This window comes from Peromyscus maniculatus, chromosome 5 (assembly GCF_049852395.1).
Source record: "Peromyscus maniculatus bairdii isolate BWxNUB_F1_BW_parent chromosome 5, HU_Pman_BW_mat_3.1, whole genome shotgun sequence".
Classification (NCBI taxonomy): domain Eukaryota; kingdom Metazoa; phylum Chordata; class Mammalia; order Rodentia; family Cricetidae; genus Peromyscus; species Peromyscus maniculatus.
The window spans coordinates 136679412-136696588 of record NC_134856.1 but is presented as its reverse complement, the minus strand read 5'-3'; the positions used below and the strand labels follow the sequence as shown (position 1 = coordinate 136696588).

General features: G+C 46.1%; 1 protein-coding gene across 2 annotated transcripts in view; it reads right to left on the bottom strand.

Annotated features, from left to right (window-relative positions):
* Pcbd2 (pterin-4 alpha-carbinolamine dehydratase 2) overlaps positions 1–17177 on the bottom strand; it is a 50327-nt gene that overhangs the window by 1398 nt on the left and 31752 nt on the right. For both annotated transcript variants that reach the window (XM_076573424.1, XM_076573425.1), the window contains one exon: positions 83–163. In XM_076573424.1, the coding sequence (XP_076429539.1) occupies positions 83–163 (81 nt within the window). The remainder of the gene's footprint in view (positions 1–82; positions 164–17177) is intronic.

The following is a 17177-nucleotide window of genomic DNA, read 5'->3' as shown; positions in this document are numbered from 1 at the left end:
CTTTCTCAGCACCACCTCATTCATAAAGAGGCTCCTTCAATCCCCAAATGAAGGAGATCCCAAGAGAAAGAGGCCCAGCTACCTTGTTGTACACGTTGAACCATTCTGGGTGATGATTCATCTTCTCTGCTTGTAGGGCAACCCTGGACATAAAGCCAAAGGCCTGCAAAACACCAAATACAGATTAGCAGCCCCGCCTTGCACTCTGTAGCTGGGAGACCCCGAGCCACCTAACCAGACAGGCTCGCTGGGATGCTGGGGAAGCCTCGGAAGTCATAAGGAAAGGGCCGCTCTCTGTAGGCCAGGGCACCAGGGCAGCAGACTGCTAGGTGGAGAAACAATCTGGCTCAAATAAACAAACCAGGAAATGAGTGTCACCTAGTGACCTGTCTGGACTGCTTAATTGTCCTAGGACTCCGGACTGCACAGGAATAATTTCCCTTCAACCCAGTGCCCTGGGTCTACCTGCCCCAAATCAAGGGAGCCAATTTGCTCCTAACTGTTCCTTCTGTTTTTAGTGAATGGGCAGCTCTGGCCATCAGCTGCAAGACTGTGGAGAAAGGCTCACAGCTGTCCCAGCCCACACTTCAGGGGACAGCCAGTGAAGGTCTACCTTCACCGCCAAGCAGCCTGAAAGAAAAGCCCTGTGTGCCTGCTGGGGAGCCTCTGACTACAGCCCCACCAAGCTGAGGTGACAGTATGCTTCCACAGAAGACAAGCCTGGAAACAAACCGAGGACCCCACCCAACAGCGTGGACATCTGGGACTCACAGCACAGGGAAAGCAGAGACACCACGCAGAAGGCCACCATTCTGAGGAAAACATTTTTCTTTTTTGCGTCCTTTCATATTTTTATGAAGGCGATTGCAAATAACAATCCTACTTTACACTAATCCCTGAAAGGGACACTCTAGAGGGGACCATAAAGCATCCAGAAGCTGAAGACAGGATGAAGGGCTGTGGACACTGCCACCAGCCAGTGCAGTCACGACCACACTGATTACCTGCACTGCGCACACCAGACTGGTCCTGTGAACTGTCAGTCTGGGTAATACATTTTAAAAGGAAGGGGAGGGAAAAGTCCTGTTAGCTATGTACAGAATTATCCAGAGCAAAACAAACGTACTCTCCTGTCCCTACTCATTCCAAATCTGACTCCCTAGGTCCCACGGAGGTACAAGCAGCATAGGGAAGTCTGGTTTAATTACCCAAGCACGGAGTTAACAATGCTGTGTGGGATTTCTACTGTCAAAGTGACTGACTTTATTCAGCATTAGCTGAAGTAGAAGACTGGCTGCCCTCAGTGACAGATGTGGTGGCTCAGGGCCTCCTGGCCTTCTGAACCTGGGGCTCTGGATTCAAATTCTGACCACCACTCAACTGTCATTTGGCCCGAGGCTCCATTTTCTTTTTCTTTCTCTTTCTCTCCCCAACTCACCCCTGGGTTGTGAGACGGGATCTCATGTAGCCCAGGCTGACCTCAAATTTACTGTTAAGTGCTAGAAGTACAGGTATGTGCTTCCATAAACGGTTTCCAGGCTCAGCGCTCTCTCTCTCTCTCTCTCTCTCTCTCTCTCTCTCTCTCTCTCTCTCTCTCTCTCTCTCTCTCTCTCTCTCTGTGTGTGTGTGTGTGTGTGTGTGTGTGTGTGTGTGTGTGTGTGTGTTAGTTTTTAAGATTTAATTTTTAAATGATGTGTACATGTGTGTGCTTTTGAGTGCATATGTATACACCTTGAAGCTGGAATCACAGGTGGTTGTACACTGCCTACATGGGGAACTGAACTCTGGTTCTCTGAGAAGCAGAGCACATGCCGACCTCTGTCCATGCAGCTGTCGATCCAGCCCTTAGTTTTCTTTTTTAACTGTTTTAATTTGTTCTTAGACATTCTCACAAGTGTACATAATGCATACCAAACTCTCTCACCCCACCTGCCCCCCTCTGTCTCCTCTCGCCCACCTTTCACACTCACCCCACCTGCCCACCTCTGTCTCCTCCCGAGCACCCTCCACACTCACCCCCACCTGCCCACCTCTGTCTCCTCCCGCCCCACTCTCCACACTCACCCCCACCTGCCCACCTCTGTCTCCTCCCGCCCACCCTTCACAAATATTTCTCTCACACATTCATGTCTATTCTCTTTGTTTTGTGACGAACCAAGATTAGCCGCGGCCATCTGTGTGACTTGAGTTTGAAGCGATCACTACAGCCTGATGTGTGGTGATATATTGTGTACCCTAATAAAATTTGCCTGAAGATCAGAGAGACAAAGAAACAAGCACAGCTATGCCTCACCTCGCCAACTCCAAGAATCCTCCGTTTGAAAGCCTCTGAGTCCTTAGCCGAAAGGTTCTCAGACAAAAAGCCTGTAGTTCCTGTCTCCTCAGCCTTATATACCTTTCTCCACCCAGCCATATCACTTTCTTCTTTGTGCTGGGATTAAAGGTGTGTGTGCTTTCCAAACAGAGGCATGAGATCTCAAGTGCTGGAATTAAAGGTGTGTGACTCCCAAGTGCTGGGATTAAAGGTGTGTGACTCCCAAGTGTTGGAATTAAAGGTGTGTACCACCACTGCCTGGCTCTGTTCTCTCCTAGACTGAGTCAATCTCATGTAGTCCCAAGTGGTTTTGAACTCACAGACATCCAGAAGGATATCTGCCTCCTGGGTGCTAGGATTAAAGGTGTGTGCACCACTGCCTGGCCTCTATGTTTAATCCAGTGGCTGGCTCTGTCCTCTGATCTTCAGGCAGATTTTATTAGGGTACACAGTCTATCACCACATTTCCCGCAGAGAGCAAAGAAACAATCCCATCTGCCTCCTTCTATTGTGTAATATTTTGTTTGTGTTCTGACAAATAAAGCTTGCCTGGAGATCAGAGGGCAGATCTAGCCACTAGTTAACCACAGAAGACAGGCAGTGATGGCACACACCTTTAATCCCAACACTTGGGAGGAGGAAGCAGGAAGATCAGGAGTTCAAGGCCATCCTGGGCTACACAAGATTAAACCAGTCTAAAAGAGAAACAGAGCCATGCATGGTGGTGTATACCTTTAATCCCGGCACTAGGGAGGTGGAGACAGGATCTCACCCCCATTTGGTCTGAGGATTTGTAGAGATAAGAAGTCTCTAGTGACTGCTGCTCTGCTTCTCTGATCTCCGGGCAAGCTTTATTTGTCAGAACACAAACAAAATATCCTACAGCATCCTTCCACTTTGCAGACCGAAATCTATTACCTACCTAGTTCAGAGCTTACACAATGAAAATGCCCATAACAATACATGTCCAAGTTATCGGATCTGCTGCTACAGGAGTTTTGATGAGTGGGTAACAGGGAAAGGGGAGCCGCAAGGTGGAATGCAATGAAGGAGCATGCCCAGAGGGCCGTGTCTGCGGAGAGCACGGAACATGGCCCTTCTTTCAAAGACGCCTTTTTACAGCCCTAGCTATGGCTTACCAAGCCTCCAACCAGGACCTAATGACCAGAGTTACTAAGAGTGTAGACCTTCTAAAGTCATCTCACCCAACAATGCTAGAAAAGCTCATGGCAGAACAGACTCACTAGCAACCCAGTGCAACTAAGGAAATGAGCAGTGAAATAAAATCAACAAGCTGGAGAGGTGGCTCAGTGGTTAAGAGCACTGCTGCTCTTGCAGAGGACCTGGGTTCAAGTCCCAGCACCCACATGGCAGTGCCAGTTCCAGGGGATCAACATCCTCCTCTGACCTCCTTGGGCACCAGCCATGCACATGGTGCACAGACATGCATGCAGGCAAAAGCCCCCATAAACATAAAATAAATAAAGTTAAAAAGACACCAACATGAGCTTCAAGGATAGAAAAAAAATATATGAGACTAACATAAATTTAATTGCTACAGTCAAAAAAAAGTTGTAAACAGGGCCAGGGGCCAGGGCAGCTCAGGATAGAACACACCTGTCCTTGGTGTGAAAGCCTGGGTTTGATCTCCAGAACTGAAAGGGAAAAAATTGTAAAAGAAACAGAGAGAGGCTGGGGAGATAGCTCTTGCCTCCCAAGCCTGGGAGTTCCATCCCCAGAATCCATGTAGAGGTGGAAAGGGAAACTCCATCCTACAAAGTATTCTCTGTTCTCCACACACATGTTCACATGCACACACAATAATAAATGATATAATAATAATATAATAATAAATAATGCAACAATGTCAGCTGGGCAGTGGTAGCACACCCCTTTAAACCCAGAACTGGGGAGGCAGAGGCAGGCAGATTTCTGTGAGTTTAAGGCCAGCCTGGTCTACAGAGTTAGTTCCATGACAGCCAGAGCTACACAAAGAAACCCTGTATTAAAAAAACAAACAAACAAACAAAAGGAATGCAACCATGTCTCCACATCTTAGCAAAATTAATAAACTTAGAGTCTTAAAAATCCTTTTATCATGTAGTCAGAAATTCCACGTATAAGGATGAAAAGAAATCTGTTGACTTCAAATCTCCACATATCGCTATTCAGCACTGGAAGTCAGACAAAACCTACAAAGACTTTAGGAAATGGAACTGAAAACAATGATTGTCGGGGGGGGGGGGGGGGGGGGGATTGTTTTGTTGGGTTCTTTTTGTTTTGCCAGACAGGGTTTCTTTGTGTGTAGCCCTGGCTGTTCTGGAACTCGCCCTGGCTGTTCTGGAACTCGCTATGTAGACCAGGCTGTCCTCGAACTCAGATATCTGCCTGCCTCTGCCTCCTGAGTGCTGGGATTGAAGTCGTGTGCCACCAGGGTTAGAATTTTATACCCAGTTAAACTATTTTTCAAAAAATAAAAGCAATAGCTTGATGTGGTGGCACACACCTTTAATCCCAGTGCTCAGGAGACAGAGGCAGGAGGATTTCTGTGAGTTCCAGAACAGCTAGGGATAGCATAGTGAGACCCAGTCTCAAAACAAACAAACAAGCAAATAAAAGCAGTGGACTGACATTTCAGAAATACAATAACTCAGGTCAGGAGATGGTTCAGTGGTTAAAGGTCCTTGTATGCAAGCTTGGCAATCTGAGTCCCATCCCCAGAAGCCACATAAAAACAGAGGAGAGAGAGCGGGTTCCATCAAGTTGTCCTCTGAACTTCACATTCACGCTCTGTCATGCCTACAACACATGCACACACGAATTTACACATATTTAAATTTGTTTAGATGAAAAGAAATGCAACAACTCAGAGAACATCTTTCATTCATCCTTCTGAGGAAACTTAAAGAAGGAGTTATAACTGAGAGTCGAGTGGAAGCCTGTGTCAAAAGTGCTGGTGATGAGAATAAGTTCACTAAGTTCTAGGACTCCATTTAGCACAACTAAGCAATTAAGGAACCAAATGTTATCAGCTGGAACAGGAAGAGAAACACAGGCAGGTTGAAAGCGGGAAGACAAGGGTTAGAGATCTTTAAAGGCAGAAGATCGGAGCAGTGGAGCCAGGAAACAGTGTCAAGTAGAACTGAACAGGGCAAGAGGGGGCAGAAAGTAGATGAGGAGTTCTGATATCCTGCAGTGGGAATGCGCTAAGGAGAGAGTGGCTACATTGCCATGTAAACTTGCATGTGTAATAGTACCTTCAAAATTGAAAATAAAACAAACATTCCCAACTCAGGAAAACACAACTAAAATAAAACTTGAAAACACAGCAAAATACCACATCTAAACAGCATTACTCATATATAATTTAAGGTAAGTAGACACTGCTTTTGTAATGTTTACAAAACCAAACAATCAATAAATGTGCACAACCTAAATCCAAGCAATTAAAATCAAAATAAGCTCATCAGCAATGACGACTAACTATGAGTTATTTGTACTACACAAACACAGCCTCAAGATTAACAAGGCAGAAAGTGCAGAAAATAGAAGGCAAATAAAACATGTATGTTTGAGTTGGTGGGTTATCTTACCATAAATAAGCCCTCTTTTTTGTTTGGTTGGTTGGTTTTGTTTTGTTGAGACATGGTTTCTCTGTATAGTCCTGGCTATCCTGGAATTTGCTCTGTAGACCAGGCTGGCCTCAAACTCAGAGATCCTCCTGCCTCTGCTTCTGAGTGCTGGGATTAAAGGCATGCACCACCACCTGGCCATGAATAAATCTTTAAAATGTTGTGCGAGTTAGGGGGAATTGACGGTTAGTTCTGATTTTTTTTTTTTTTTTTTACAATAAATAACCCTCCTTTTTAAAAAAGTTTGTGGTTAGATGGGGCAGGAGAAAGATTGCTTGGAGATTAAGAGTACTGGCTGCTCTTCCAGAGGATCCATGTTTAATTCCTAGCACCCCTACAGTGGCTCACAATCATCTGTAACTCCAATACCTAGGGACCAAACGTCCTCTTCTGGTACCTCCTCAAACACCAGGCACACACTTGGTGCACAGACACACCTGCAGACAAAACACCCATACACATCAGATAGATAGGTAGGTAGGTAGGTAGGTAGGTAGGTAGGTAGGTAGGTAGATAGATAGATAGATAGATAGATAGATAGATAGATAGATAGATAGATAGATAGATAGTTAGATAGATAGGTGATTGATAGATAGATAGATAGATAGATAGATAGATAGATAGATAGATAGATAGATAGATGGTAGATTATAAGATTTTTAAAACATAAAGGGAGAGGAGGGAGTGGGGTGATATAGATGAAATACTCACATATGAAATTCACAAAAAAAATATAGAAATATAAACGTCTCTGCTAGGTGTGGTAGCACACACCAATAATCAAACACTGAGGAGGCTGAGCCAGGAGGCTCCCCAGCTTGAGGCCAGCCTGTGCCACACGCTAACGAAAAGCAAAACAAGGGGATGGAGAGAGGGCTCGGCAGCCAAGAGGCCTCGCTGTTCTTCCAGGAGAGTCAGGCATCTCATAACCACCTGTAACTCCAGCTTCGGGGACACCTACACACAGATGTGCAGATATACACAAAATTAAAAATAAAATGATCAAAAACAAAAAAACACTCAAACCACAAGCCAGGCTTTTAATGCCTTTAATCCCAGCACTTGGGAGCAGAGGCAGGGGGATCTCTGGGAGTTTGAGTTCCAAGTCAGCCAGGGCTACATAGTGAGACCCTATCTTTAAAAGGGGGGAGGGACCAGGTAATAACAAGATGCCACACAAGCTAACTACCCGAGTTCAAGGCCAGGAACCACAGTGAAAACCAGAACCAACTCCTTAAAAGTCACCCTCTGACCTCTTCACATGCACTTAGCACACACGTGTCCAAGCTCTCACACAGACACTCACGTACACATGCATGAATGTACACATGTGTACACACATGCACACACTCGAACATACATGCAAGGCCATGACTTTAGAATAAACAGTTCTACTTCTCAGCAGGCGTCGCTGCAGACACTCAGACACCAGTTACGATAACGGTCACTTTGTATACCCTCCTACCTGCTGCAGCACCAGCAAGGAGACTGGAGGAGAGAGGGTGTGGACTAGGATATACTTACACACAGGAATATGACGCAGTCATCAAGAAGGATGAGAAAACTACCCTCTGACATGGAGGTACTGCCAAGATCTATTAGGAAATGAGAAAAGCACACGCATCTGTGAGCAGCGTGATAGGACAGGCCATGCGCAGCCTCCTCCGAGCACTCATCTCTTAGCACAATGTGCAGGAGACGCGGGAGCACTGTGAGTGGGCAGGAGGCACTGGCTGGGAGTCAGGTGACCAGGGCCAGAAACAGGAAGAACTCACGCATTCTTAGTACCTTTTGAATTTGCACAATGAATATATCTGATATAGTTTTAAAAATTAGTTTGGGAACAAAATGAAGGAGTTGTGCAAATGAAGTTATCACTGTAAAGGGAGCCAGGACCCTGCGATGTATAGTAATGTGGTTCATATTAAAATACTTGGGCTCACGTCAACGTCTTAACATATGCCTACCTGTTGAGGTGGGTTTTAGTGCCAATTTACAGCATAGTTTGTCTATGAGCCGTGTTCTGTTGAGCCACGGCCATTTCAAACAAACATATGGTCAACAAATAACATATAATGGCTGATAATAGTTTCAGTCTTTCCTGTATTGCAAATTACAAACATTTCGTGAACAAGCCATGAGCGCATGATGAAGTATGACTCCTTAAGTCACTCTGCCATTTCAAGGAATGTGAGCATTACAATCAGAGCAAATTGGGCCGATGAAGTTTGTCATTTGGAAATCTCCAAATCATCGGCAAGCAAAGGTTTTTTCCATGAACCCCAAATCAAGTCCTCTTTGGAAACTTGAATTTTTCTCAAAGTTACTTTTGTTTCAGTTCACTCCGTGGAACCATGAACACTATCAGATGCACAAAACCAAAACAGGAATCCCGTATCAATCTGTGAAACGCGTAACAGCACCCCAGACTTAAAGCGCAGCCTCGGTCCTAACAACATGTATGGCTTACTGAAGCTCGCAGGCTTAACTCTGGGCACATTGACAACATGAACCTCTGAGTCCTCAGCACAGCTCCCTTTGATATATGTCCTTCAAATCAGCTGCCTTCATATTTTGATTATAGACTATTTTAATTACATACTAAAAAAGAACCTATCTCCCACTAAGAAAATGAGCACCAGGTACTCTCAAGTAATTTCACCAGTACAATCTCCATTAAGCCGTTAAATACTTCCCTCACTAATTCAATGAATTAGAACTCTCTATTGTTTACGAAGCACCTTCATGTTTGTGGGCCTATAACCCTTCTTTTAAAAAACACAATTGCTGTGGAAGGAAACGATATTTATGTCTGATTAGAAATGAAAACACTATTACATAAATCAGTTTGGGCATTTCTTCACGTCTTGAAACTTGATCGGCAATTTCCTCTAATTGGTGATCAAGGAAACTATCTTGTGATCAATTAAAGTAATTACCAGATTCCGGCAACACAGCCTACCTTAATTTCAGCTAGAGTCTGCACTTCTTCAACTTTAATTAAAAATAATGAAAATTATTAAGCAAAATACAAGGCAAGATCATTGCCAAGCATGCACATGTCACGGGACAGGACCTTCCCTCGGCGTTGGTGACATCAATCACATAAACATTGCTTGGTGCACAGAGGAGGACATTCTCTGCCCCCGCGTATGATTACACATCTCCCTATAACTTTCACACTGGAAACACTGCTCACTATTCCCGTCGCTGCAAAGGCAACATCAGATCTTAATTTGAAGGTCAACACAATATTCTTGACCAGAATTGTGAGGGACAGGCCTAGCCAAAGATGTATTTCACTCATGCTTTTTCTCTCTGCACGTGAGCCCAGGAGTCGTCTACAGAGTTTGAGATCAGAGACCTGGGTTCCACTCCAGACTGCAGTAGTCGCGGTTACATGACATCAGCAGAGTTCCTTAGCGGGGCTCCCTCCTGTAAAGCTGAAGCACTCTGTGTACCACCCTCCCCTGTGCCCGGCACTCTGCTAAGCAATCATTGCCTCTGGTTATGGACAGCAATGCTTTAACACTGTAGCACCTGTGGCTGAAAAGGAAAAATTCTTTCCCACACCAAGACCAGCCTGGAAACCAACGAATTTATCTTTGCAATGTGAGAAAACCTGCAGCATCTTGAGAACTGTTTCTTTAAGTTGCTGTTGCCACAGGAAGACTTCCTCAGCGTCTGTGAGCAGCTCACCCAAGGGACTAGTCTTCTGACAAGCACAGGTGTGTGTGTGTGTGTGTGTGTGTGTGTGTGTGTGTGTGTGTGTGTGTGTGTATGGTGTGTGTGCATGGTGTGTATGGTAAGTGTGTGTGTGTATGGTGTATGTGTGTATGGGTGTGTGTATGGGGTATGTAAGTATGGTGTGTGTGTGTGTATGGTGAGTGTGTGTATGGTGTGTATGCATGGTGTGTATGGTGAGTGTGTGTATGTATGGTGTGTGTGTATGGGATGTGTGTGTGTGGCCTGAGGACCATTCCTCAGGCTTCCATCTTTCTGGGGGCAGACACAGCCCCATCAGTCCTGGGACAGCAGTCTACCTGCCCTCTACCTAATCTGCTACAGAGCTTACATTTGCAGTAACTCGGGACAAGAAAACCCAGTTCTGAAACTGAACTGGTTTTCTCATGCTCTCAGGTAGAGCCGGCCCCTCTTCCTTGCCCCAGGCTGAATTACTGTCCTCTTAGTGATGATATCAACATGCCACCTGGGAGATAGCATGCTCACTCCTACAGACACACACACACACACACACACACTAATGATGATGGTAATAATAATAATAATAAAGAAAAAATTTTCATTCCAACATCACCATTTCTGGTAGACAGCGATTGGAAAAAGGAAGCAGCTCTTTAGCTAAGCAGGGCACCACCTTCAAAACACATCATTAACAGAAAACACAAGGCTGCAGAAGCAGGGCCTCTCACGTAGTGCATGCCTGGGTTCCCACACCAGTGAAGCCTCCCCCTGGCAGGAATCTGCCCACAGAAGCTCTTGGTTCTCAAGGCAGCAGTTTGCTCTACGTCAGGCCCTCCACATGTGGTCTACCTAAGGGCCCTCCGCTCCTATTCTGCTCATAGTCAGAGCTCCTCAGACAGATCTCAGACACTGATTTGTACCCAAAAAGGGCATACTAGCCACGTTGCTCTTCCCCCAAAAAAGATACCACCCCTTTCTGACTTCCTCCACACACTCGTCCCAATTGCATTGCCCACATCTCCAACGCCTCCTCTTGAGCAGACCGCCCGCCGGGTCTGATGATCCACTTGGATTTCTCACAATCCTCACTTCTGCGTTCTTCAGATCAGCACGTGCCACCAGTTTCCTGACTGTTCTCTTCCACGGATGCAGACAAAACACTGGCTTCAAAACCAGCCCAAGAGAAAGCCGCCAGAGAAGCACTTCCTGGAGGGGGTTAATGCCACGCCATTGCCTGGTACCTACTGCTCACCATCACCACGCAACGGCCTCGGGACCGCCCAGCAGAGGCGTCCTTACCTGGTCCTCTGACATCAGCTGACTCCTAAGTTTTCAGGACCTCACGAAGTGAGAAGTGTTACAGAAATTACCACAGAACTCTGTTTTCTTTGAGCAATCTCTCCAAGAACTGAACTTGAAGCTCCTTGATATTTTCATCATTTCATAAAGTTCAACTTTATACAGAAAGGGTGTCTGTTTTCAATGTCATGCATGCAAACCATGTGAACTCAGAATATCAGGCCAAATACGTTTAAAAAAGAAAAAAAACCTGAATAATATGCAAAACAGCAGTCTCTTCCTGATTCACAGACCCTTCCGGCTGCCTCGGCCTCCCAAATGCCAAGGTTCCATGCCTAGCTGCTTTTTCCTGGGGGGCAGATGGGGGGCGCAGGCCTCATGTATCCCAAGCTGGCCTTGAGCTCCTGTAGCTGAGGATAACCTTGATCGTCTGACCCCCCACTCTCTCCATCCCCCTAGTCTTAGGATTACAAGTGTGCACACCATGCCCAGTTTATTCAAACTGGTGAGCAAATCTAGGGCCTCATTCAGGCAAGGCAAGTACTGCACCAAGTGAGCCACATCTCCAGGCCGGCTTTTCTTCTCCACCATCAACCAAGAGCTTTCAAGGCACTGCTCCCACTACCGCTAACACCACCACGCCGGCGGTGGCGGTGGCGGTGGCGGTGGCGGCGGCGGCGGCGATGACGACGACGACGACGCAGTCCAGGTTTACCTCTTAGGTGAAGCCCCAGGGACCTCTGCAGCCTTCCCCAGGGACAGGGATGAGCACGTATTAAACTAAAGATCCTATGGCTAAGGGTGGAGGGTGAGAACAGGGTTCTCAGGCAGACAAAACACCCATCCCCATTATCATCCCCAGGGAGGAGGGTCACAAATATCTGAAAGGAAAATAACACAAATCTGTCGGTACAGTATAGGCATGCTGCAGGTCTGCACATGACACATTACGGTCCAGTTTGTACCCTCCCATCTCACATCACCAACCATCTGACGGCACAAACAGATCTACAAAACAACCACTCGTCCATGGACATGATTTCTTTTACTTTGTGTTAAACCAGGAGTCCATTTCCCTTTTGGGTTTTTAAAGTACTTTCTATCACATTTGCCTTTGTTTTCTGTAAGAAAATATATCACCCAAATAGTGGACATCCTGGTAACTCCACAGAGGACTCCAGCGACAGCACAGAACTGGAAGAAAAGCAGCTACCAGAACCAAGTTCCAGGACACTGTGCCAAGCAGGCAGCAACCAGTAAAGAGGTTGTGTCAAGTGTGTGTGCATGTGTGCATGTGCATGTGTGCATGTGTGTGTGAGAGAGAGCACGCCACAGTGCTGCGCCTGGGATGCTCCGTACACTTGTCTTCAGACGCTGAGCTGAAGTAAGGCACAGTATACTCAGGATTTGTCACCACCTGTTATGATGAAGCTTAAGGAGAGCTAAAGTCTCCCCCTTGCAGACTGAAAGAAGGGCCTAGTTTTTGTGTTCCAAACAGCATTACTAAACAGCTCAAGGAAAACCTCAGGGCTCGCGGCCACAGAGAGAGAAAGCAAGCTTAGCGCTCACTTAGGTTTTGGTATCAAGACTCGGTGCTCGGGTGGGTAGTGCCACTGTATCCTGAAAACTTTGAATTCTGGGTATGTCTCCTTCTAGCGTACCGAGTAAACGCCACACCTCTACTGACCACTGTAAAGCGAGGCTGTCCCGTCTCCTAATTTCACTGTGGGATGGGCAGGTCTCATAAAGGCAGGACTGCCATGCACAGATGACATGCCACCATGGGGCACTGTACTTAGGGCTTGATCATGCACAAACTCATTTTTTAAGCTAAAAAATTTGTTCTTTGTAACCAAATAAACTTAGCCAGGCACACTGAAGAGCAACCCATATCCAAAGTTCATAGACGCCCCGTAACTCAGAAGAGAGCAAAGGATGGGGGAGGCACGCAGGAGGATAAACTTTCAGTTCGTTTTCTTCACTCGTCAGACACAGATGACTTGAACTTCAGCTGCTGGGTCAGTAGGGCTTTCTCCAGCTTGGGTTTTATTTTCTAGTCACAATATATCTGGGGAAAGTGTTTTCCTGACTGTACGAACAAGGAGGTTGGCTCTCCTTCGCTCTGTCATGTGTCTGGGCAGGGGAAGCCACAGGCAGGGAAGGAGCAAGCAGAAGAGGAGAGGGGGCACCCTGCCGTCTGATGCAAATGCTACAGGGGAATCCCCCCTTTTGTTCTGAAAAGTTTATTATTTCATATCTTATGCAAATCATACTTTAAATATTAGGCAATAATATTTGAGAAATACCGGAGTCAAATTAAAGGCTTCAATAGTCCTGGCTGAAAACACTGTGATTTTCCTATAAAAAAATTATTCCAATTTGTTGATCTTACATAGGATGAAACATACTGTAACAATCTTCATAATTTATGTCCTGTTGGGACACAATGATTTAAAGTAACATAATACAGAGCCGCATCACAGTTAATCTAAACCACCTGACCAGATAAACACCAGCTCTCCTTCTCTCTTCAGCAAAGGCATTTCTGTTTATTGTCATATCGTTTCCTCATTCTAGAACACGCAGAATAAATGCAGCCAACCTGCCTTCCAGTGGGAGGCTGAGCTGGCCTTTCCCATGTCCGGGGGTTGTGAGCACACTGGTACCGTACAATGTCAAGAGCTTACAAGACAGAAAGCAATCCAAGAATTCCACCCTCAAAATCATTTACAGTGAAGCAAATATGGATTCATCCAGCACAATCTGGACCAGGTGTGGTGTTATGAACCACAGCCTTTCGGTTGGCTTTTGGTTTTTAATGTCAGTGAAAAAGTAATTCCGTTTAAAAAATTATGAGGCTTACTATGAGTCAAACTTTTACAAATGCTTCAATCATGCCTCTTGTCATGCTTACAGGGGACACATGATTTGATTAACCAGATGCCCAAGGTAACCGTGTCTTCTGCGGCGAAGAACCCTGGTAGAAGAAAAAGACAAACAATTCGGTCTGGCCTGGCCATGTTCCCTTCTGGTCCACAAATGCAGTCTCGCACTTCAAATCTGCAGGTTTCCCTGAGGGCTGCATCCCTTCACCCTCTGCACGCACGAGGCCTCACTAGGCACAGGGAGGCTTCTGGGAAAACTTGAGGAAAGGTTTAGAGTTTCCAGAGTGAAAGGCAAAGCACAGGGTGCACACGCACTGGGCAGATAACAAGTCACTGGGCATTTTAAATCAAAACGAAATGCCTGTCTGAGCAAATTTTTACAAACGTGGTTGGAGAAGGGGAAAGCAAACAACTGTTTAAGGGTTATTTCAAACACTGCTTTCTGCTGTTACCGAGAACGTTCAAAGCTTTTCATGCTCCATTGGAAACAGCTCTGCTTCACAGGCTGTTCTGGTTGGGCCTGCCAAGGAAATGGTCTGATGCACTTTATTACAAGTTTATCAATGTGCTTACCCAGGCAAATATACATAATAATCTCCGCCCAAAAAGACTAGTGTGAAACAGGACTCCCCCACGGAGCACAGAGAGAGTGCTGAGACAAGGGGGGGGGGTGAGACAGGATGGTGGTGCCCTGCCTGCCTCCCACGCCCAGCTCCAATGTGGTCCATACTAGCACACCCCACCCAGTTCAGCCAGTCAAAGCAGAGTTCATCCGTCTCCTGAACACCACGGTTTGGACTCCCACAGGTCTCGGTACAGGAATGAAGGTTACAACCTTCTTTACAACCTAGAACTTTCTGCTGTAGAAAGTTAGAGAGAGAACACAATTTTGGAGCGCTTTTTCATAAAGTGCCCAGTGACTTGGGCCTGGACTTGACATCATGGACACTTGTAAAAGTTTAAGGTAGCATTTTCAAATCTGCAGTACTGACAGCATTTCAAGTTAATGCTTATCAACAGTGTACATGGTGGTGCACACCTATAATTCTGATGCTCAGGAAGCTGTGGTTCAGCTGGGCGGTGGTGGCGCACACCTTTAATCCCAGCACTCAAAGGGAGGCAGAGGCAGGCAAACCTCTGAGTTTGAGGCCAGCCTGGTCTACAGAGTGAGTTCCAAGACAACCAGGGTGAGGGAAGAAAGAGGAGAGGGGAGTGAAAGGGAGGCAAAGGAGGGGAGGGGAAGGAAGGGGGAGGCTCAGTGGTTAAAAGAAATTGTTGCTTTTTTGGAGGAGCTGGGTTCAGTTCCTAGCACCTACACGCCAGTTCACATTTTTTAACCAAAAAGGAGGAGGAAGGGGAGGAGAAGGAGCAGAGTCAGGGGAAGGGCAGGGCGGGGAATCTTGAGCTCAAAATCAACCTGGGCTACACAGTTCTGAGACACTTCTGCTACATAGCAAAATGTTGTCTCCTAACAACAAAAGGCTATGACTTTCCACATGTAGGCTTTCTAGGCTAAGGAGAGGGTTCAGTCCTTGCCCAGCCTTGATGCAGAGGGAGGAGCTTGGATTGACATGCTTTGTTGACTCCCATGGGAGGCCTGGCCCTTTCTGAACAGAGGAGGAGTGGATGGGGGGCAGAGGTAGACGGGAGGTGGGGGGAGGGAACCGGAAGAGAGGAGGGAGGGAAAACTGTGGTTGGTATGTAAAATAAATGAAAAAAATAAATAAATATAAAGTACTTGCCACATAAGTGTGAGGACCCAAGTTCAACCCTCACCATGGTGTAGCGTGCCTGTGATCTGGGGAGGGAGGGAGAGGCAGGAGGATTCCTGGTGCTTGCTTACCAGCCAGTCCACCCAAAGGCAAGCTCCAGGCCAGTGCAAGACCTGTCTAAAAACAAAGTGGAGAGGAGCTGATGGACGCTGACCTCTGGCCTCCACATGCACAAGCACTCACACACTCACACACTCAGACACACATGTATGCACGCAGGCATTGTGTGTGTGCATGCACATGGAGTGGGATTCCGCCTCCCCCCACACACACACAATGTGCTCATAATCTTAACTAAGATACTACTTGTTATTTTCTTCCACAATATTTTCACTGCATGTGTAGCTTCTCCTATGTCCAGTACCAGTTGGAAACCAGCTAATTTTGTTCTAACATGATGAGGACTCAGGTCACCATGGGTTACTGTGGTCTCACATACAGGTGACGTCTCTGATGACAAACAGCCTATTCCTGGGCTGCAGTATGACCAACATCAATCTCTGATCTCCCCACAGTCCCAAACTTCCATTTTTATTAATCTATGTACCAGAAGGCTACTCCAACATGTCTAGGGTTCCCTACAGAAACCCATGCCTTTGTACAAGGAGACACAGGAGACTGACAGCAATGATAAGTCCTGGAAAGAAATTAAATGCTCATAACAGAATACACATTATTTGTTACATTGTGGTTCATTTAGTTAAATGTCTACTTTGTGGAGCTAAGAACATGTTTTACACACAGCTAATACACAGAAGCAGCGTGGTCTGGATGGGAAGGGCATCAAACGTGCAACCCAGACCTGGTCCCCAAACCCAGACTGCACGCTGCATGACTCTGCTGGCCGTTTCCATGTGGATCACATGGCATCACAGCCACCCATTGCTACAGTGTGCTCAGTAGAAAAACTAAAGAAGGTGTCAGCCAGTGTCTGACTGTGTTCTGAGTAGTCAGCATTAGCCACAAACTACGTTATTTTCATCATATACATCCAATACCCAAGTAGACTCTTTTCTGATCAAGAGGCCCCTTCCTCTTCTGGACAGACCTACTTCCTGATGGCTGGATTCTAACTAGTCACCCTAGGACCACCATTCTGACCGTATGTAACCAACAGTAGCTGATTCTACTGTTCAGTTCTTGGAAAGAAAAAAGAAGGCATGCTGCTCTAGGGCTGGGGTATGGATCAACAGTAAAGTATCTGGCTAGCAAGCACGATGCCCCGAGTTTGACTGTGTGTGTGTGTGTGTGTGTGTGCCCCTAGATACAAGTCCCTAACAATGTCAGAGCGCACTTCCCCATTTTTTCTTATTCCTAAACTTTAGCACACATTTAAAAAATTTAATGACAAGCTAAGAGTAGTGGCACACACCTTTAATCTTGGAAGGCAGAATTCTGTAAATTCATGAGTTCAAGGCCAGCCTGGCCTACATAGTGAGTTCCAGGACAGCCAGAGCTATATACTGAGAACCTGATTCAAGAAAACCAAAATAATAATAATAATAAACAAAAGCATTATAGAAGGTTAGAACAAGGAAAGATGCTATTATAGATCTCTGCCTGTGCCTTT